At 57.0% G+C, this 20,024-nt stretch overlaps 1 protein-coding gene and 2 non-coding genes across 5 annotated transcripts; all 3 read left to right on the top strand.

The window, feature by feature from the left end:
- The first annotated feature begins 360 nt into the window (after positions 1-360).
- PER1 (period circadian regulator 1) lies at positions 361-15,449 on the top strand. Of its 3 annotated transcripts, none has more exons than XM_029212024.1 (23): positions 361-428; positions 5,844-6,260; positions 6,378-6,476; positions 6,564-6,718; positions 6,815-6,936; positions 7,028-7,229; positions 7,383-7,434; positions 7,573-7,715; positions 8,098-8,176; positions 8,254-8,360; positions 8,549-8,702; positions 8,777-8,885; positions 8,974-9,105; positions 9,517-9,622; positions 9,722-9,893; positions 9,981-10,111; positions 10,312-10,491; positions 11,123-11,356; positions 12,190-12,755; positions 13,183-13,357; positions 13,545-13,734; positions 14,074-14,224; positions 14,619-15,449. In XM_029212024.1, exons 2-23 carry the CDS (start codon positions 5,986-5,988, stop codon positions 14,886-14,888), a joined length of 3,804 nt encoding a protein of 1,267 aa, XP_029067857.1. In that variant the 5' UTR covers positions 361-428; positions 5,844-5,985; the 3' UTR covers positions 14,889-15,449. The 3 variants fall into 3 exon arrangements, with proteins under 3 accessions (XP_029067857.1, XP_029067856.1, XP_029067858.1); XM_029212023.1 differs by lacking the exon at positions 361-428 and adding an exon at positions 458-790; XM_029212025.1 differs by lacking the exon at positions 361-428 and adding an exon at positions 2,933-4,297.
- A 404-nt stretch (positions 15,450-15,853) lies between these two features.
- On the top strand, positions 15,854-15,927 carry TRNAT-AGU. The gene has a single exon. It is a non-coding gene; the product is annotated as a tRNA-Thr (tRNA).
- A 397-nt stretch (positions 15,928-16,324) lies between these two features.
- On the top strand, positions 16,325-16,406 carry TRNAS-CGA. The gene has a single exon. It is a non-coding gene; the product is annotated as a tRNA-Ser (tRNA).
- The last annotated feature ends 3,618 nt before the right edge of the window (positions 16,407-20,024 follow it).

Raw genomic sequence — 20,024 nt, forward strand, 5'->3', positions numbered from 1 at the left:
CCGCACGTGTCCTCTACAGCTCCGGGACTTCTCAGCCTATGAGAAAATTTGGAGGACTGGACTGGCGTCCGCGTCACCGATATAGGCGGGTCGGGGGACGCTGCCACAGCCAGTAAGAACTTCGGAGGTGGATGTGGGCGTGGCTTTCGGTCAGCTTCCAATCAACGTGCTAGGGTGGCCCCTCCCGCACGTGGATCTGTCACTGCTCGTTGGCAAACTGACCAATGAGAAGATGAGGGAGGCGGGCGGCGCCAATGGTGGCAGTGCGGGGGCTGGGCGGCCGCACGCGGCGCGGGGCATGGGTCGGCGCCCTTCGGCCAATAAGCTTGAGGGGCGTGGCATCCTGGTCGGCGGGCGGGCCTGGAGAAGCGAATCCAAGTCTCCTTGATCCTAGTTAGGAACAAATCGGACGGCGTGCGCGCTGAGCGGTAAGTGCTCAGGCGTGGAGGGTGAGGAGCGGCGGTCGGTATGGGTTTTTCCACGGTGGTTCTGTAAGAAGGGGTGTTAATGCATTGCCGTGAGGGGGATCTTGCAAATGCGTGATCACCGCGGTGGGAGCTCTGATGGTTGCGGGGGAATAGGGGCTGCGAACTCAGCTCTAGAGAGAGGGGAGCGGGAATCCTTGACATCAAATCCCTCAACGCCCTAGGGTCCCTGTACCCCTGACTGCCGCGGGGAGGGGCTCAGAAGTCAGCGAACTGAGGGAGCTGAGAACCCTACTCCCAGGGAGGTACGGGACAGGACCCCTGAGAGCCGGTGGGAGACGTTCCAGTGCGTGACTGCTGTTTTGGTAGGTGCCTTAAGCACTTGGAATAGGCAGGGGTTCTGAGGCTGGAGAGAGGTCCTGGTAGGGCAGTTGAGAGGGTACCAAAGGGGATACGGTGATTTGAAAAAGGGTGGGGTGATGATTTGTGTGACCCTGAGCTAGTCACATCAGGGCTCTGGATGTCTTTCTCATGTGTAAAGGGGAGGGGTTGGAACTCGGAGCCATCTTTGGGAGTAAACGTGGGGTAGCAACTGTCGGATCCTGAGAGGGAGGATGGGCTTGTGCAGATTGGTTGTATACTTGTCTTCCTGAGCCCCTGGAGGTGAGGAGGCACCAACAGGGTGCTCTGGTATCTGTCTGTACAAGCAACGAGGCCTGTGGTAAAGTGACCTGCGGTAAGGTGGAAGAGTGAGGAAGTGGGGTTCCTAGGAAGTCACTGGGGCTGGTGGCTGCTAGGGTGATCTCAAGGACTTTGTGAGCATGTGAAAACTGGGACTGTGATGATTTGAAGTGTGTGGAGAGTGCAAACTGAATGTCCCAGGGTAGAGGAGAGGTTGGATGGAGTCTGTGTTTTAGGCACCAAACTTAGAATTGGCTGAGTGTTTGAGAGGCCCAGGTTCCCAGAGCTGGTAACACCTCAAAGGTTCCTGAAGGGTAAGAAATCAGAATGAGAAGCCATTATCAGAGCTCAGATTTGAACCCTGGGTCCCATTTGTTAAGAGCCTGAGAACTGATTATGAGACATTTTAGGCAAGTTTGGTAACTTCTGAGCCTTAGTTGGTCCTTGTGGAATGGGGATAATGATACCCATCTCGCAGGATTGTTCTGAAGATTAAATAAGATAGTGTATGTACAGTGCTCAGCGCAATGCCTGGGTCATGTTTTTAATTTTTTTTTTTTTTAGGTAAAAGAAAATTGCTATAGGGTGACAAAAGAACAGTGACAGGGTGTAAGATTTATGTGAATGCTGTGGTGGGGAACTATTCTCATATTCTTAAGTTTTTTTGCAAATTTTGGTGACCCCCGCCCCATTTCCCTCTTCCTGGTTCTTGTCTCGAGGCACCAGCCCCAAACCTTCATTCCTCCCTTTTATCCCTCTCCCAAGATCCAGGCCCCAGGCTGGGCCACTTGCTCTTTCCCAGTTCGAGTTCCTCATCCTAGACCCATTCTCCTCCCTCTCCCTCCTCCCTGTCTCTGCTACCATAGTAACAAGAGATTCAGGCTCTGAAGGGGGCCTCAGGGAAGGAGCAAAGGTCTCTTGCAGAACCTGGCCTCCAACTTTCCCGCCCTGGCTTTGGGATCGGGCCAGCAGATGTGTACAGTCTGGAAGAGGGGGAAAGCCAATGCCAGGAGCTGTAGGAGCAAGCCAAGGGGAGGGCGGATGCGAGTCTGGAGAAGAGAGCCAGGCGTGGGGGCAGGGGCGGGGGCGGGGGCGGGGGAGGGGGGACCCCGGGGGACCCCTTCCTCCTAATCCTCTCTCCAGGAATCCCTGGCTTTGGGACAGGGTGGCTGTCGTTGGGTTGGGGGGAGGCGCCCAGGCTGGGTGCATGTCCTGGGCTACCAGCCAAAAGAACATGATGTTCCCAAGTTCGCTGGCCGCCGCCCTCTCGGGCTGGCCGCCTCCCAAACCGCTGCCTCTCCAGCCTCCCTGCCCCACATTCCCCGGCTGCCTCGCCCCGCCCCCTTCCTCCGCTTGACGTCACCGCCGCCTCCCACCCCCTCTCCTCCATTGACGGCAGCAGGGTCTGGTTACTGTGGGGACCGTGAGGCAGGATCCTGATTAGGGCCTTGAGAGCTGCTGGAGCGCTGGACCCTTTTGTCTACGCAAAAGGAAAATATGGAGGTGGAGGTGGAGAGCAAGGATCGCCTGTGCCGGGGGAGATCACATCTAGAGCCCTAAGGAGTGCTGAGGAAGAAGAAAAAGGATGTTTCCAGAGAAGAGGTGTTTGAAAAGGAGACAAGGGACTGGGCCACAATATATGAGTTGGGGGGACATTTTCAAGGAGAGAAGACTGAGAATCCAGGCTCCTCAATCCTTTATTTCCTGTTTTCTTGCTTTGGTTTTTCTGGGTTATTCTGTAAGCTTTTCCACAGAGCCCTGACCCTGCCCACCCCCCCACCCCCCCACCCCCCCACCCCCCCCATGGGGAACACAATTGTTAAGGAAAGCTTAGGCCACGTAACAGGCGTGTGCACCCACGCTGATTACGTCAGCATCAGCCTCTTCACTTGCCACCCACGTTTCCAGGGAGCCCTGAGAGGAGCTACGCATCAGGCTTGGATGGAGGGGGTCTGTGTAACTGCAGCTCTTCGCGGCCCAAGGTGGCACTTTGTTCCCCCAAATTTAGGACTCAGTGTTCTGCTTCTTGCCTCTTAAAAAAAAAATTATAGTTTCCAGCTCCTTCTCTATTACTGAGGCCCCTCCCCCTCCCCTAGCTCTAGTTACAACGTCACCACGTTTATGATCACCTACTGCGTGTCAGGTTCTCTCCTGGGGGCTGCGGAATACAGTTAAGGAGACAGGTGATGAGGTCCTTGGCGTTCTCTTCTCCTTGCGGTGGGGACCTGAAGCCCTTGCCACCCCACCTTTGTCTAAGGTTTCTTCTCTCAGCCACCCCTTTGTTCCCCTGCAGCCCTGGCTGCCTGGCCCCGACTTTTGGTGCAGCCGTAACTGTGGGTGGCTGCATCCTCAGGAGAGAAGCACTAATCACCATGCAGGTTGCCCGGTGACCTTTTCTCTGATTGGCCATGGAAACACCTGCCATTGTTTCCCTTCACAGCTCCTGTTGGCTCTGGCTGCCCCTTCTATTGTTTGCATCCTTCCCCCCACTCCACCCCCTCCTCAGATGTGGACCCTCGATTACCCTCCTCCTAGCTGTCCACAGGATTTGAAGTGTCAGAGGAAGGGATTGGGTAAAGTGGCTCTATTGTGATGACAAGGCTGGGGAGGGGAACCTAGGAAAGGCCAAGCTGGGTTTTCTGTCCATCTCCTCCCAGGGACCAGCTGTCTCATCCAGCTTGGCCCACCTCCTAAGGTCTGCATTCTTTCTGCCCACCCCTGGCAAGGCCAGGGTGTCCTGTTGTGCAAGGCTGGTCAGTTCAGGAAGTAGAGTTATCTTAAATACCTACTGTGGCCCTGGTATGTTCGCTGAAGAGGGACAGCTTACCTCCCCTCCCTTCCCCTCCCGTCCCTTCCCCTCCCCTCCCTTCCATTATTTACTGTACAAGGCGTCCCGCGCCCATTGGCTGGGCTGTGGTGTCTGGGGCCCTTCAGCCCAGCGCCAGCACCCAGATCCACGTGCGCCCGTGTGTGTGACACAGCCCTGACCTCAGTGGGGGCCAGTAGCCAATCAGGCGCCGGGACGAGATCCCCAGCCAATTGGGGGCGGGGCCTGTGGCTCCGCCGGCAGGAGGCCAATGAGGGGCAGCGCCTGGCGTTATGCAACCCGCCTCCTGGCCCCGCGGAGCTTGCACTCAGCTGCGGGCTGCAACGGCGGCGGGCAGGCGACCGGAGGGCGCTCGCGCGGCCAGGTAAGCATCTCCGCGGCCACCCCAGGGGCCGGTCTTCGGCCCGGAGCCTGACTGCCGCCACTTCCAGCCTGATGGGCCGCTTTCGGCCCGGGCAGTCAGACGGCACACCAATAATCCGCCTTCCTTGCCGTTGTCCACCCGCTCCCTGTCCCCGGGGACCTAGGTATTCCTCACAATCCTGCACTGGGCGTCCGCACTCCTGACCTGCCTACCTTACCTCCAGCTTTGCCCCCAGCTCCCAGCTGCCCCGGCCCCACACCTGACCCTCATCAGGCATGCCCCCTGCTGCCTTTGTCACTCGGGGGTCTCCGGTTTTGCCCCAGCACCAGGACCCCTTCGGGCTTTCCGCGCTTCCCGCGCTCCCTCCTCCAGTCCCTGGCCTCGCGCCGGCTGTGATGTCAGCCCGGTTCAAACTGGAACATCTCGTTCCCGGTGCTAGTTCCTGCTGTTGGCCACAGCCTTCCCTTTTCTCCTGAAGCTCAGAAAATGCTCTGAGGTTGGGGGTGTGGTTGGAGGGAGAGTAAGGGAACAGCCGTCTCTGTCCTTTGTCCGTGCCTTGGTCAGAGCAGAGTGTGTCTGCTTCGGATGGCTGTGTGTGTGTGTGGGGGGGGTGGCGGTGGCGGCGAGTGTATAGAAAAGTAGGGGACCGAAGAGAGAGGATTCCTGGGTTCCTGACAATGGCAGGCCGCGGTCCTGGGAGTCGGGAGAAGGTGCAGGGACAAGGGGAGGAAAGGCTGTGTTGTCTTGACCAGAATGATTGGGATCCTGGAGAGCGCCAATCTAGGGGCTTTTGCGCGGAGGGCGGTGGTGGTTGTGTTTTGCCCTGGGGAGCAAGGCCAGCCTCTGAAACCCCGATGGCTGCCCCTCTTCCTACGGCCACTCGGCCCTCCGGGGACTGGGGATCTATTAGAGGTGGGCGACCCCTGGTCGCGCTTGCGAGTGCGGGAGTGTGTCGTTGCCCCGTTTCCGCCGAGAAATGGGGGAGGGGTCGCCCCCTCCCCCGCCCTCTTGCGGGCCCTCCAGCAACCGCTGAGCTCAGCCGCTGACGTCGGTTTCCCTGGCGACCGCAGTGGCGGCGGAAGCGCGTGGTGGGGCCGCGCAAGTCCGCGCGCATGTGCGGCGGAGGTGGCACCGCCCCCGGATAAAATTAGCCCGGAGGCCTAAATATAGAAGGCGGCAGGCTCGCACCCTGCTCCGAGGCCTTGGAGTTCCAGGTGGAGTGGGGGCCTGCTGGGAATTTGGGAATGGGAAGTATCCAGGCTGTGGCTCACAGCTGAAGTTCTTTCTAGTCGACCGCTTAGGTATTACCGCCTCAGGCCACGCTGGCAGGGGATGTGGGGGAAGGACCAAGAGAGGCCCCTTTCCACCTGCAGCCCCCCACGCTGCCCCGCCCCGTACGCGGACAGGAAACAGAAATTGCTTAGGCTCCATATTGGAAGCCTGGGTCTCAGGAACGTGGGGGCCTGAAAGGGAGGGGCTGAATGAAATTGGCAGGTGTTGTGAATTTACAGCCCAGGTTTTTCTCCTTTTTGGTCTTTCTTTTCAGGCGCTGGCTGTGATCAAACTTCTCAGCTCTCTGAGGCTTGAGTCTCCCACCTCACTCCCCTGGCCAGGCCTCCCGGCCCCCTCGTGCCTCTCTGGTGGCCTCTCCGCCTTCCCTGTTCTCCTGCGCTCCCCATGGCCCAGACATGAGCGGCCCCCTCGAAGGGGCTGATGGGGGAGGGGACCCCAGAACGGGGGAATCCTTTTGTCCTGGAGGGGCTCCATCCCCTGGGCCTCCGCAGCATCGACCTTGTCCTGGCCCCAGCGTGGCTGACGACACGGATGCCAACAGCAATGGCTCCAGCGGCAATGAGTCCAATGGACCGGAGTCCAGGGGTGCATCTCAGCGGAGCTCACATAGCTCCTCCTCTGGCAATGGCAAGGACTCGGCCCTGCTGGACACCACTGAAAGCAGCAAGAGGTGTGTTTGGATGGGTTGCAGGTGCTAGGAGTGGTCTTTTGAGCAGACTGAGCTGGGAGACAGGCCTGTGCTGCTGGCCACTTTCTCCTCATGTTGGATCTGTTGCTTCTCCCCTAGCACAAACTCTCAGAGCCCATCCCCACCCAGCAGTTCCATTGCCTACAGCCTCCTGAGTGCCAGCTCAGAGCAGGACAACCCGTCTACCAGTGGCTGCAGGTTCGTGGGGTGAGGCTGGGGGAGGGGGCTGGGGGCCATGCTCTGGGGCTAATGTCTAGACCCGCTCCCTCCCTGTGGGCCCTGCAGCAGTGAGCAGTCAGCTCGGGCAAGGACCCAGAAAGAACTCATGACGGCGCTGCGGGAGCTCAAGCTTCGGCTGCCACCAGAGCGCAGGGGCAAGGGCCGCTCTGGGACCCTGGCCACGCTGCAGTACGCACTGGCCTGTGTCAAGCAGGTACAAGGTGAGTGGTGCTTCCTGGGAGGGCAATGTTCAGGTCCTGGGCTACTACCACGGGGGCAGTCTCCTCACTAAGTGTGCCGCTGCCCGCACCCTGCAGCCAACCAGGAATACTACCAGCAGTGGAGCCTGGAGGAGGGCGAGCCTTGTGCCATGGACATGTCCACCTACACTCTGGAGGAACTGGAGCACATCACATCTGAGTACACGCTTCGCAACCAGGTCAGCGCAGCCCAGCCTCTGTATCCCGACGCACCCCCAGCCCCACTCCCACAGCTCCTGAACCTGCTCTTGTCTTTGCTTTCTCGCCTAGGATACTTTCTCCGTGGCTGTCTCCTTCCTGACAGGCCGCATCGTCTACATTTCTGAGCAGGCAGGTGTCCTGCTGCGCTGCAAGCAGGATGTGTTCCGCGGTGCCCGCTTCTCAGAGCTCCTGGCTCCCCAGGATGTGGGCGTCTTCTATGGTTCCACTGCCCCATCTCGCCTGCCCACCTGGGGCACGGGGGCCTCGGCAGGTGAGGTCCCGAAGTGCTTGGGGGGAGGGATGAGCAGTTCCAGGAAGCACCTGCCATGAGGGGCCAGGGGCCCCAGGCTTTTCCTTGCTGGGTTCTTCTCAGCCCAGGGAGGGGATGGGGAGCTGTGCTTACTGCCCTCCTGGTCTGTCTCAGGTTCAGGCCTCAAGGACTTCACCCAGGAGAAGTCTGTCTTCTGCCGTATCAGGTGGGCAGGGGACGTGGGAGCAGACCCCTTGCACCTCCCACACCCCGTTTTTCTTTGCTGTGTGGCCCATGACCTTGAGGTGGGTGGTGGGTGGCTCTTCACTGACAGTCCCTAATGCCTCTTTCTCTTCCTTGCTAGAGGGGGTCCTGACCGAGATCCCGGGCCTCGGTACCAGCCATTCCGCCTAACCCCATATGTGACCAAGATCCGGGTCTCTGATGGGGCCCCTGCACAGCCGTGCTGCCTGCTGATCGCAGAGCGCATTCACTCTGGTTATGAAGGTGGGCGGGCCAGGCGCCTGGCCTGGTTGGGGTAGGAGGAAGGGGGCCTTCTCTAGGCTGGGGGTGAGGCAGGACAGGAGTGTGGAAGATAGTTTGGGAACACAGAAGGTATTGTTAGAATGAGGGTTTGAACGCCCCTTTAGAGGTAGAGTTGGATGAGAGCCCTAAGCTAGGAGAGGGCAAAGCAGAGTACCTTGGTTTTCAGTTTCATTATTGGCATGGGGCACAAAGATTGGCCAGACCATCTTTGTAGGCTAGAGGGCCCAGGGCAGAGCTGTGGAGAGAACTGTCTGCCAGCCAGCCTGGGCCTGAGGCAGCATGGAGGGCTGAGGAGCTGGACCGTTCTGGAGGAAATCCAATGGCCATGCTTTCTGTGCTTCAGCTCCCCGGATTCCCCCCGACAAGAGGATCTTCACTACGAGGCACACGCCCAGCTGCCTCTTCCAGGATGTGGATGAAAGGTGAGGTCAGGACCTGGAGGAAAAGGAGGTGTCCAGGGCTGAGGCTTTGGCCATTCTGATGCCTCCTGTCATTTCAGGGCCGCCCCGTTGCTGGGCTACCTCCCCCAGGACCTCCTGGGGGCCCCAGTGCTCCTTTTCCTGCATCCTGAGGACCGACCCCTCATGCTGGCCATCCACAAGAAGAGTGAGTTCCTTTCATCCTGCGCTCCCTTCCGGCTGTCTCCAGGGCTTCCTAACAGCTGTCCTTGTAGTTGTGTCTTTCAGCGCCTTGGCCTCTTGGATTTCGGGGGGGGGGGGGCGCTCCAGGGGGCTCCACAACCTTACTTAGCTCTCCCTCCCACTGACCCGCACCTCGTTTCCCACTCCCTTCAGTCCTGCAGCTGGCTGGCCAGCCCTTTGACCACTCCCCTATCCGCTTCTGCGCCCGGAATGGGGAGTACGTCACCATGGACACCAGCTGGGCTGGCTTCGTGCACCCCTGGAGCCGCAAGGTGGCCTTTGTGTTGGGCCGCCACAAAGTACGCACGTAAGTGGGTGGTGCCCTGGAGGGCGGGCCAGTGTGGAGGGGGCAGGGCTCAGCTAATCCTTCCCACCCCGCAGGGCGCCCCTGAATGAAGACGTGTTCACTCCCCCAGTCCCCAGTCCCGCTCTCTCCCTGGACCCTGATATCCAGGAGCTCTCTGAGCAGATCCACCGGCTGCTGTTACAGGTGAGAGTTGAGGGGACGGGGCTTGAGAATGAGGAAGGGGTGCGGAACAGGGCCGTGGACATCTGACCTGTCGCTCTTCCTGCCTCAGCCTGTGCACAGCCCCAGCCCTACCGGGTTCTGTGGAGTCGGCCAGGTGACTTCCCCAGGCCCTCTCCTCAGCCCTGGCTCCTCCAGTGCCAGCAACGGGGGTGACGCCGAGGGACCTGGGCCTCCTGCGCCGGTGAGTGCCTCTCTGCCACTTTACCCCTTTAGTCTCCTGTTCCCTTGTTCTCAGAGTCAGCACTGCCAAGCCCAGAGGAGCCTCGTCCACCTCCTTTTCTTTCTCGTCCTGCTCTCATAGTGATCTCTGCTCCTCCCCACTGGGACCTTTTTCTTTTTTTTTTTTGCGGTACGTGGGCCTCTCACTGTTGTGGCCTCTCCGGACGCAGCGGCCATGGCTCACAGGCCCAGCCGCTCCGCGGCATGTGGGATCTTCCCGGACCGGGACACGAACCCGTGTCCTCTGCGTCGGCAGGTGGACTCTTAACCACTGCGCCACCAGGGAAGCCCTAGAGCCTTTTTCTTGCGCTACACCCTGGGCTCCCCAGGCTGGCCACGGCCCCCCAATGCTGCCCACTGCCCTGCCCCACAGGTGACCTTCCAGCAGATCTGTAAGGATGTGCACCTGGTGAAGCATCAGGGGCAGCAGCTTTTTATTGAGTCCCGGGCCCGGCCTCTGCCCCGGCCCCGTGTCCCTGGTGAGTTGGTGAGGGTGTGGGTGAGGAGTGAGGCCTGGGGCGGGGCAGGTCCCATGACCCTCAGCCCAACCCAGAGAAGCTTTTCTCTCCTCGGCCCAGCAACAGGCACATTCAAGGCCAAGACACTTCCCTGCCAATCCGCAGACCCAGAGCTGGAGGTGGCACCTGCTCTGACCCAGGCCCCACTAGCCTTGGCTCCTGAGGAGGCTGAGCGGAAAGAAGCCTCCAGTTGCTCCTACCAGCAGATCAACTGCCTGGACAGCATCCTCAGGTAAGGCCATCCTGGCCCCTTCTCCCGCTTGGGCCCCGGCCCTGCCCCACCCAGGCGCTGCTCTCATGTCTTCTGGTGCTTCCTCAGGTACCTGGAGAGCTGCAACCTCCCCAGCACGACCAAGCGCAAATGCACCTCCTCCTCGTCCTGCACCGCCTCTTCGGCCTCCGATGAGGACAGGCAGCGGGCGGGAGCGGTCTCTGTGGGGGCCGAGAAAGGTGAAGAGCCAGGCCGTCCTGCCTCCACAACCCTGTCCTCTGTTCCTGCGTCTGCATTTCTGTCTTTGGGGCCCCACCTCACTCTGTCCCATCCCCGCCCAGCCTCCAGATCTCCACGCTCCTCTCTCTCCCCACCCCCACTGGGGTTTCCTCTCCCAGCCTCCCAGCGGGGCGGTAACTGGCACCATCTCTCCGTACAGATCCATCGGCAGTGCTGTCTGGGGAGGGGGCCGCCCCTCTGAAGGAGCCGGTGGTGGGAGGAGGCGCCCTGAGCCCGCTCGCCCTGGCCAATAAGGCGGAGAGCGTGGTGTCCGTCACCAGTCAGTGTAGCTTCAGCTCCACCATCGTCCATGTGGGAGACAAGAAGCCCCCGGAATCGGGTACGGACGTGGCTGAGGGTGGCGGTGCCCGGGCTCCATCTGCTCCCCCAGCCAGCGTCCCCCCTCCTGCCGGCTGCCTTCTCCCGCCCTCTGGTTCCTGATGGAGAGAAGGAGGCCCCCGTCTTAGCTCAGGGTTGCCGCTTCTTGCTCTCCACCCGCCCGCCAGCCTCTGCCGCCTTGTCTGTTCCTCATCCTGCTTCCTGTGCTCTCACCGTCAGTTCACACACAGAGTCTGGGGTGTAGTTCAGCCTGGGGTGCTGCCCGCAGGGGGTCGAGGCAGGGACTGTTGAAAAGCCCTGAAGGGTCTTCGGGCATTGACCTGGAAAACGAGTGAGGGAAGTGCGAGGTGTGGGCTTCCCTTCCAAGGAGTCACGGGGGCGTCACCCTAGGGTAGTGCCACTGGCGGGGACTGAGTATCCTTTCTTACCCTGGGACGGCTTTACATGGGGAAGAAGGCCCAGAGCCAGTTCTCGGTGGGGAGGCGGCCAAGAGATGCAGGGGAGGCCCAGGCTCGGCCGCAGGGCAGAGGCCAGGTCTTTGGCTAAGCTGCTGGACATGGAGGGTGCCGTGTGGTATGGGTGTGCTAACACTTAAGGTGATTCTGACCTTTCCCCTGTCTCATCTTCCTCAGACATCATCATGATGGAGGACCTGCCTGGCCTGCCTCCCGGCCCAGCTCCCAGCCCAGCCCCCAGCCCCACGGTGGCCCCTGACCCAGCCACAGGTGCCTACCGGCCAGTGGGCCTGACCAAGGCTGTGCTGTCCCTGCACACCCAGAAGGAGGAGCAGGCCTTCCTCAGCCGTTTCCGCGACCTCGGCAGGGTGCGTGAACTTGACGGCTCCTCCACGGCCCCCTCGGGCCCCGGTAAGTCGGGGTAGCCACCTGCCTGCGCCCGGTCTAGGGCCAGACTGTCGGGGGAGGGGTTCTTGAGGGAGGTCCTTGTGCTCCAGGGACTCAGGCTATTGCCACCTCCGCCACCAGGGCCCTGCCTAGGGATGGCCCCTTGCTAGCTCCTCCCCAGCGGGCAGGGGTCCAGGCTGCCGCCAGAGGAGGGCAGCACTGAGACAGGCAGGCAGGGGCGCTCTGCTCCAGGTAAGCCACTCCAGGCCCAGTCTGGGGGCCGGGGCAGGAAGCGAGCCCACTCAGGACTCAGTTGCCGCTGACTGGGAGATCTGTGTAGACCGGCAGGGAGGACTGGGACGACTTCGGGTGGGGGCAGGGCTTCAAGGGCAGATGGCAGCCCTCCAGGTGCCTGAGGGAGGCCCCCTGCAGGCGGGCATAGGGCTAGGAACTTGGCTCCCTCATGAGCCACGCGGAGCGCGGCCCCGCTGGCCGGAGGGTCACCCAGCCTGGTAGTTAGTTGCCTGCTGGAGTTTGGTGGCTGGACCAGAGCCACCTGCCCACTCGTCCACGACCTCGCCTGCCTGCTGTCCGCCAGCAGGCCTTGGTCTTCTGCACACCCGCAGCACCCCGCCTCGTGTAACCTCTCTTTCCCCGGCCGCTTTGTCAGTGAATCCCACGTCTTCCCTGAAGGTCCCCCCACCTCCCCAGAGTCCCCTCTGTTACGTGTGGGCCAGGGAGGCAGACTCTCTGGGGCCTATCCTCTCCCTGGTCCGAGTGGCAGGGCAGCCGGCTGGGGTGGCAGGGGTGCTAACCCCCAGGTCGAGGGCCTTGCTTACCCTAGTCTCTCCCCTCAGGCTGCCGCCACGGCCCCGCAGCCCCCGGCCGCCGCCACCACTGCCGATCCAAAGCCAAGCGCTCCCGCCAGCACCCGACCCCTCAGGCCGAAGCCCCCTGCCACGTCTCCCACCCGTCACCTGTGCCATCCTCTGCCCCCTGGCCCCCACCACCAGCCACACCGCCCTTCCCAGCTGTGGTCCAGCCCTGCCCCCTCCCCGCATTCTCCCCCAGAGGAGGCCCCCAGCCTCTCCCTCCTGCACCCACATCTGTGTCTCCTGCAGCTTTCCCTGCCCCGCTGGTGACTCCAGTGGTGGCCTTGGTGCTCCCCAACTATCTCTTCCCTGCCCCACCCACCTACCCCTGTGGGGCACCCCAGGCCCCCGCCTCCCACTCCCCTTCACCGTCCCTGCCCCTGCCGCCCCCCAGCCCTCCCCGCCGCCCCGACTCTCTGCTCTTCAACTCGAGATGCAGCTCCCCGCTCCAGCTAAATCTGCTGCAGCTTGAGGAGCCCCCCCGTGTCGAGGGGAGTAGTGCTGGGCGCCCCCCTCCCAGCGAGGAGACTGCCGACCCAGCGGCCAGACCGGTGAGCACCGAGGCCCGCCCCCATCCTCTTAGGGCCCCCACGCGGCCCTCTCCCCTGCTTCTCCCATCGCACTTCCTCCTGCCCACCTGGCGTCCCCAGAGGGTGGTGCCGTGGGGTGGGAGGCCCCAGCTGCGTTTCTGAGTGAGGCAGAAATCAGCTGCCCCATCTGTGAAGTGGGGCAGGCCCATCTGTCTGACAGGTGGCGAGGACATCCCAGTAACTTCTGAGCATGCCTCTGCCGCTTGGAAAGGGCCCAGCGTCACGGCGCTGCTCTGCGCCAGCTCTCGTCACTCAGCCTGGGCCCACTATCATGGAGTGGGAAGAGGCCGCTTGGCTTGGGTGCGCTCCCGGCCAGAGGCAGCAGTTGAAGGGAAGCCTAGGTGCTGATCCCTTAATCCCTCCCCTCCCCTCCCCTCCCCTCCCCCAGGTGGAGATAACTGAGTCCTCCAACCAGGACGCGCTCTCGGGCTCCAGCGACCTACTGGAGTTGCTGCTGCAGGAGGACTCGCGCTCTGGCACGGGCTCTGCTGCCTCGGGCTCCTTGGGCTCTGGGTCTGGCTCAGGCTCCCATGAGGGGAGCAGCACCTCAGCCAGCATCACGCGTGAGTGCCCCGCCTCCCACAACACCTCCCGGGGTAGGACAGTGTCTGGGGGTTTGGGAGGCCAGGCCCCACTTTGGCCAAGCAGCCTGGGCCCCTGCCCTGCTTCCTAAGGCCAGTGGGCTTGAGTGAGGCCTGGTGGAGCGCCGGGCGGCCTGACTCTGTTGGTTGCCCACCCCTCACTCTACAGGCAGCAGTCAGAGCAGCCACACGAGCAAGTACTTCGGCAGCGTCGATTCTTCCGAGGCTGAGGCTGGGGCTGCCCGTGCCAGGGCTGAGCCCGGGGACCAGGTCATTAAGTACGTGCTCCAGGATCCCATCTGGCTGCTCATGGCCAATGCTGACCAGCATGTCATGATGACCTATCAGGTGCCCTCCAGGTGAGGACTTTCAGGGACCTCCTCTGCCTCTTTTTCAGAGGAGTGGGGAGGCTGGCGGCCCACCCTCACTCTGCAGCTAACTTGGGGTTTTCTTTCTGGGCCTGGCTCTGCTCTGGGGCTTTCCTGTTCTGCCCTCCGCCCCTTGGAGCCCCATCATTAGTCAGGCTGAGGGCAGCTTTCCTGGTCTTGGAAGGCCTGAATTCCCAGAGCACCGGTTCAGGGGAGGAGCATGAGGCAGTGAGTGGGGAGCTGGGGAGTTGAGGTAAAGGAAAAATGCCAGCCTCGTGGGCCCTGGCCCCAGCTCCCATTCTCTGCCTCCTGAACCCCTTCCCGGAGCAGGGACATGGCCTCTGTGCTGAAGCAGGACCGGGAGCGGCTCCGGGCTATGCAGAAGCAGCAGCCTCGGTTCTCAGAGGACCAGCGGAGGGAACTGGGTGCTGTGCACTCCTGGGTCCGGAAGGGTCAACTGCCTCGGGCCCTTGATGTGATGGTGAGAAGTCAAGTCTGGGCCAGGAGGGAGAAGAAAGAATTGAGCTCAAGCTGAAAGGGTAGAGGCTAAGGGCTGATCCCCTCCTTGCTCCTTGCATCATTAATTCTGAAGGATGTTAATTCCACTAAATTTGCTGCTGGGTTGCTTAGTGTTAAATGACGGGTGTTTTTGTAGACCTTTCCTCGGCCAGTCTTGTGCTAATGTATAGTGCGGTCTGGATACAGAGCACAATGCGTTTTCCAATTTTGTTGACCCCATGCGCATCCGTATGGATTAATGTTTCTTGGGCATACATTTTGGGAAGTACTCTCGAGTTGGGGAACAAGGGGAGCTGGGGTGGCAGGTCAGCAGTGAGAACTCTGCCTGACTCACTCATATCCTTTCTTTCTCCAAGGCCTGTGTGGATTGCGGTAGCAGCACCCAAGACCCTGGCCACCCTGATGACCCACTCTTCTCGGAAATGGATGGACTGGGGCTGGAGCCCATGGAGGAGGGTGGAGGCGAGGCGGGTGGCGGTGGTGGTGAGGGCGAGGGCGGTGATGAGGCCCAGGCCCAAGCTGGGGCCACGGTCTCAAGCTCTCAGGACCTGGCCATGGAGGAGGAGGAACAAGGTGGGAGCTCATCCAGTCCAGCCTTACCTGCCGCAGAAAATGGCACCAGCTAGACTACATTTGGGGCCACCTCCGGGAATGCATGAGAAGCTTCCTTCTCCCATGTCCCAACTCGCAGAACTGAGACGTGGCTGGACCAACCAATAGAAAACTGTCCCATCTTCTCCCGCTGTAGGGGGTGTGGGACCTCCCCCGTCAGCAGCCCAGGATCCAGGGGCTGCCTCTGGCCTCTTAGAGAACAGAGGGTGGCACTCTTTAGCCCAGCCCAGAGAAGCCACACCTCCCATCCCTGCTGAGGAGTTGTTCCTTCCCCTGGACAAGGTTGCTGACAAGCTGCTGAAGTGGTTCTCCAAGCCCCAGCTGAGCCGGAGTCCCTGTCCCTGAGGGTTGGGGCTGCGTTTATTTATTTGGAGAGCCAGCCCTCTGAGGCCCAAGCAGGACCCAGTGGTCCAGACCCCTAGCTGCTCCGGGGTGGGGGAGGTTGGTGGACCGTGGAGTCCCTGGTGCTGCCCCTCAGGTGGGACCCAGGTGTTCTCAGCTGTACCCTCTACCGCTGATATTTGTGTTTTTGATATCGTGTCTGTTATTTTTTAATATAAAAAGAAAAAATACCAGGACTTTGTGGAATGAACTTTGGGGGTTGGGTTAGGGGAGTTCTTTGTGGGGAGGTGTGGCGCCCCCCTTTCCGGAAGGTTGTAGTGAGAGGGAGCCATTCCCTCCCCTGAGGACCCGCATCCCTCTTCTCCACAAACCCTTTCTCGCTGAGAAAGCAGGTCAGTCTAGGTGGCTAAGGGACGGGGGGCCACGCAGCCATTCATAGTCGAGTTGCTCCCCAACGGTGTGGGGGAGAGGCGGGTGGTGCAGAGTATTAACCCTCAGGCTCAGAACTTGGGAAGGAAAGGGGGAACCTTGGAAAGGATGAGTCATTGAAGCCCCGTGGCAGCCGTTATTTCGGTCGTCTCGATTAGTGACCCTCAGGAACAGCTGATCTACATCTAGACTCAACAACCCACCCAACGGCGCCGTGGCTTAGCTGGTTAAAGCGCCTGTCTAGTAAACAGGAGATCCTGGGTTCGAATCCCAGCGGTGCCTGGGACGGTTGGCTCTAGTATATTATTGCTGCGAAGGGGACACATTTTCAGACTTTGACTTTGACAGGGCGTCTCTCTGTAGTACATATAAAAGGATTATTATTCTTACCAGCCATCCCATTGCTCCCTGTGCACTTTTAGTGTGAATTTGGAGGCTGACCCCCAGCTGTCAAGAACCAGGGTGTAGCGGCATCCCTTTGTCTGCCTTCAACGGTGTGGGACCTTTGGGCCCATTTTGTACTGTGGCTCGGGGCAGGGAGAGAGAACTGGAAAGTCGCCGCTTCTGTAGGGCCGTTGCCTCACAAGCGCGCGCACGCGCACTGACATCAAGACAGCGCTCGCGAGAGGCGGGCGTGTTGATAGGCAGCTATAGTTCCGCAGGCCCCAGTCCGCAGGCGGCTGTGATGGCCGAGTGGTTAAGGCGTTGGACTCGAAATCCAATGGGGTCTCCCCGCGCAGGTTCGAATCCTGCTCACAGCGTCAGTAGTTTTGGGACTGGATACTACTGCCGCCTCCGATGAAGAAAGCAACTTGTTTTTCCAGTGCTGTCTTCCCCTGGAGCAGATCCCAATTTTATTCCAAGACTCTCAGGGACTCAGCCACCCAGGACCTGTCCACAAGCGCCCTCTTGCGGGCCTCAGATTCCTGCTTCTACTCCTCCTCCAAAGGTTATATATCAAGCAAAAAGCCGTTTTAACTGCCAATTTGAATTCATAACTCCAAACTCAGGTGTTTTCTCAGTGCTATTAGCAATCATATCACATTTCCCCATCCATTTCCCCTCCATCTCCCCTATACGACTCTTTCATTCCTTTTCACATCAAACCACGAATCCCTTCATCCTCCTTCAGCTTTACTTCCTGTTTCACTGTGTTCAAAAGGCATTCGGTAATCAAAACACTATGGTACCGGCACAAAAACAGACATACAGATCAATGGAACAGGATAAAAGCCCAGAAATAAACCCACTCACCTATGGTCAATTAATCTACAACAAAGGAGGCAAGAATATACAATGGAAAAAAGTCTCTTCAATAAGTGCTGCTGGGAAAACTGGACAGCTACATGTAAAAGAATGAAATTAGAACATTCTCTAACACCGTATACAAAAATAAACTCAAAATGGATTAAAGACCTAAACGTAAGGCCAGAGACTATAAGACTCCTAGAGGAAAACAGGGAGAACACTCCTGGACATAAATTGCAGCAATATCTTTTTGGATCCGTCTCCTAGAGTAACGGAAATAAAAACAAAAATAAACAAATGGGACCTAATTAAACTTAAAAGCTTTTGCACAACAAAGGAAACCATAAACAAAATAAAAAGACAACCTACAGAACGGGAGAAATATCTGCAAATGATGCGACCAACAAGGGATTAATTTCCAAAATATACAAACAGCTCAGACAGTTCAGTTCAAACAACCCAAGCAAAAAATGGGCAGAAGATCTAAATGGACATTTCTGCAGAGAAGACATACATGTGCCAAGAGGCACATGAAAAAATGCTCCATATCGCTAATTTAGGGAAATGCAAATGAAAACTACAATGAAGTATCACCTCACCCTGGTCAGAATGGCCATCATCAAAAAGTCGACAAGTAATAAATGCTGGAGAGGGTGTGAAGAAAAAGGAACCCTCCTGCACTGTTGGTGGGAATGTAAATTGGTGCAGCCACTATGGAGATCAGTATGGAGGTTCCTCAAAATACTATAAGTAGAGCTACCATATGATCCAGCAATCCCACTCCTGGGCATTTATCCGGAGAAAACTATAATTTGCAAAGATACATGCACCCCTATGTTCGTAGCAGCACTATTTACAATAGCCAAGACATGGAAGCAACCTAAATGTCCATCGACAGATGAATGGATAAAGAAGATGTGGTGTATATATATATATATATATATATATATATATATATACACAGTAGAATATTAGCCATAAAAAAGAATGAAATCATGCCATTTGCAGCAACATGGATGGGCCCAGAGATTACCATATTAAGTGAAGTAAGCCAGACAAAGACAAATATTATACGATATGGCTTATATGTGGAACCTAAAAACAAAACCAAAACAAAACAAAACAAATGAACTTATTTACAAAACAGAAATAGACCCATAGTCATAGAAAACAAGCTTATGGCTATCAAAGCAGAAGTAGGGGAATAAATTAGGAGTTTGGGATTAACATATACACACTATTATATATAAAATAGATACCCAACAAGAACCTACTGTATAGCACAGGGAACTATACTCAATATTTTGTAATAAGCTATAAGGGAAGAGAATCTGAAAAAAACGTATATGTATTTACTGAATCAGTGTGCTGTACACCTGAAGCTAACATAACACTATAAATCAACTATACTTCAATTTAAAAAAAGGCATTCCGAACAAATTTTCCCACTGACATCGGCAATCGCACCTGCCTACCTACCTGAGTCTGTGACCACATGCTATTCCCCTCCCTCCTAACTGTAGATGAACCCTTCCACCTAACTAAGGCCAACCCCCACACCAACTAGATCTCCCATTCCCTCTGGCCCACTCAAGGACATTGCTCTGTTTTCTTTCTTTACCATCAATTTCCCCCTTTTCTAACTGGATTATTCCCACCAGGCTACAAACATAATGAAGTTTATCTCAATTTACAACATGCAAGACAACAAACGCCATCTTAACCCCACAACTCCCCTCCAGCTACCACTACGTTCCTCTGTTCCCCTCTACAGCAAAACAACTTCTCTTATGCCCACTGTTCCCAACACCATCTTTCCATTTTCCTTTGAACCCTCTCTAATCAGGTGCCCCCAACCCCCATTCATCAAAACTGCTTTTGTTAACGTACAAAATGACCATCACGTTGCTAAATCCATTGATCACTACTGAGCAGCAGCTGACACAGATGCTTACTCTCCCTGCTTAGAAACACTTTCTTCACTTGCCTTCTAGGACACCACACTCTTCTTATATTCCTTCCACTTCATTAACAATTCATTCACAGACTCCTTTGCTAGTTCGTCATCTCCTGGATCTCTAAATGTTGAGGTGTTTCCAAGGCTCAGTTTTCTAGCCTCTTCTCTTCTCTATCTATATTCATTCCCTTGATGATCTCCAGGCTCATGGTTTAAAATATGAACCTATATTACATTAATGCATCCCCAATTTTCATTTCTAGCTCCAAAACTCTTCCCTGCGTTACAGATGCATATATCCTATTGCCCACTTATTGTTTCTACTTGGATATCTAATAAGGAATCACAAACTTAAAACGTCCCAACCAAATTTCTGGTCATCTCCCCCAAAACTGCTTCACCTGTAGTCTTTCCATCTCAGTAAATGGAAATTCCATTTCTTCAGTTAGCCAGACCAGAAACCTTAGAATCATCTCTGATTCATCTCCCTTTCTCTCACACACACACAGTCCACATCAAATCAGTCAACAATTTCTTATTTAAAATAGGTAAAAAATTTGACTCTTTGTTACTACACCCTGGTCCATGCCACCGTCATCTCTCACCCAGATTATTGCAATAGCCCCTAAATTATTTCCTTGCTTCCACTCTTGTTCCTTGTTCCCTTACAGTCTACTCTGAACACACTGGGCAAAGTGATCCTTTTAAAACATAAATCAGATTCTGTCGTTCCTCTCTTTAAAATCTCTCAGTAGGGTATAAATATGAATTCATGGTTTTAATGTGTATAGTTAAGGAAGGAAATGTAATATAAGGAAATGTATGCACATACACAATGTATACATTCACCTATATTCCTAGCTCTGTCTGCTGAGGCAGCCTAAAAGGAATGACACACAAGTAGTGATAAACACACCAAGTGCTCAGATCTTGGTTACTAAATACCATTTTCTACTAAAACGAACCAGCACTCCTTGGAGAAAAGGGTGTCTCTAGGGCTGCAGCTGGGGAATTACAAAATGATCTTAGAACATTTTGTTTCACCAGAAAGTAAAGAAGTGCTCAAAAATATTGGGTGTATATCAAAAAGACACAGCAGCTAGGGGGCTGTGGCTAAAGGGGCTTCCACTGGCTAAATCTTGGACAATCTGAGCATTAAAATAAAGAATGCACT

This window comes from Monodon monoceros, unplaced genomic scaffold, assembly GCF_005190385.1.
Source record: "Monodon monoceros isolate NGI ecotype Baffin Bay Population unplaced genomic scaffold, NGI_Narwhal_1 Super_Scaffold_9, whole genome shotgun sequence".
NCBI lineage: Eukaryota > Metazoa > Chordata > Mammalia > Artiodactyla > Monodontidae > Monodon > Monodon monoceros.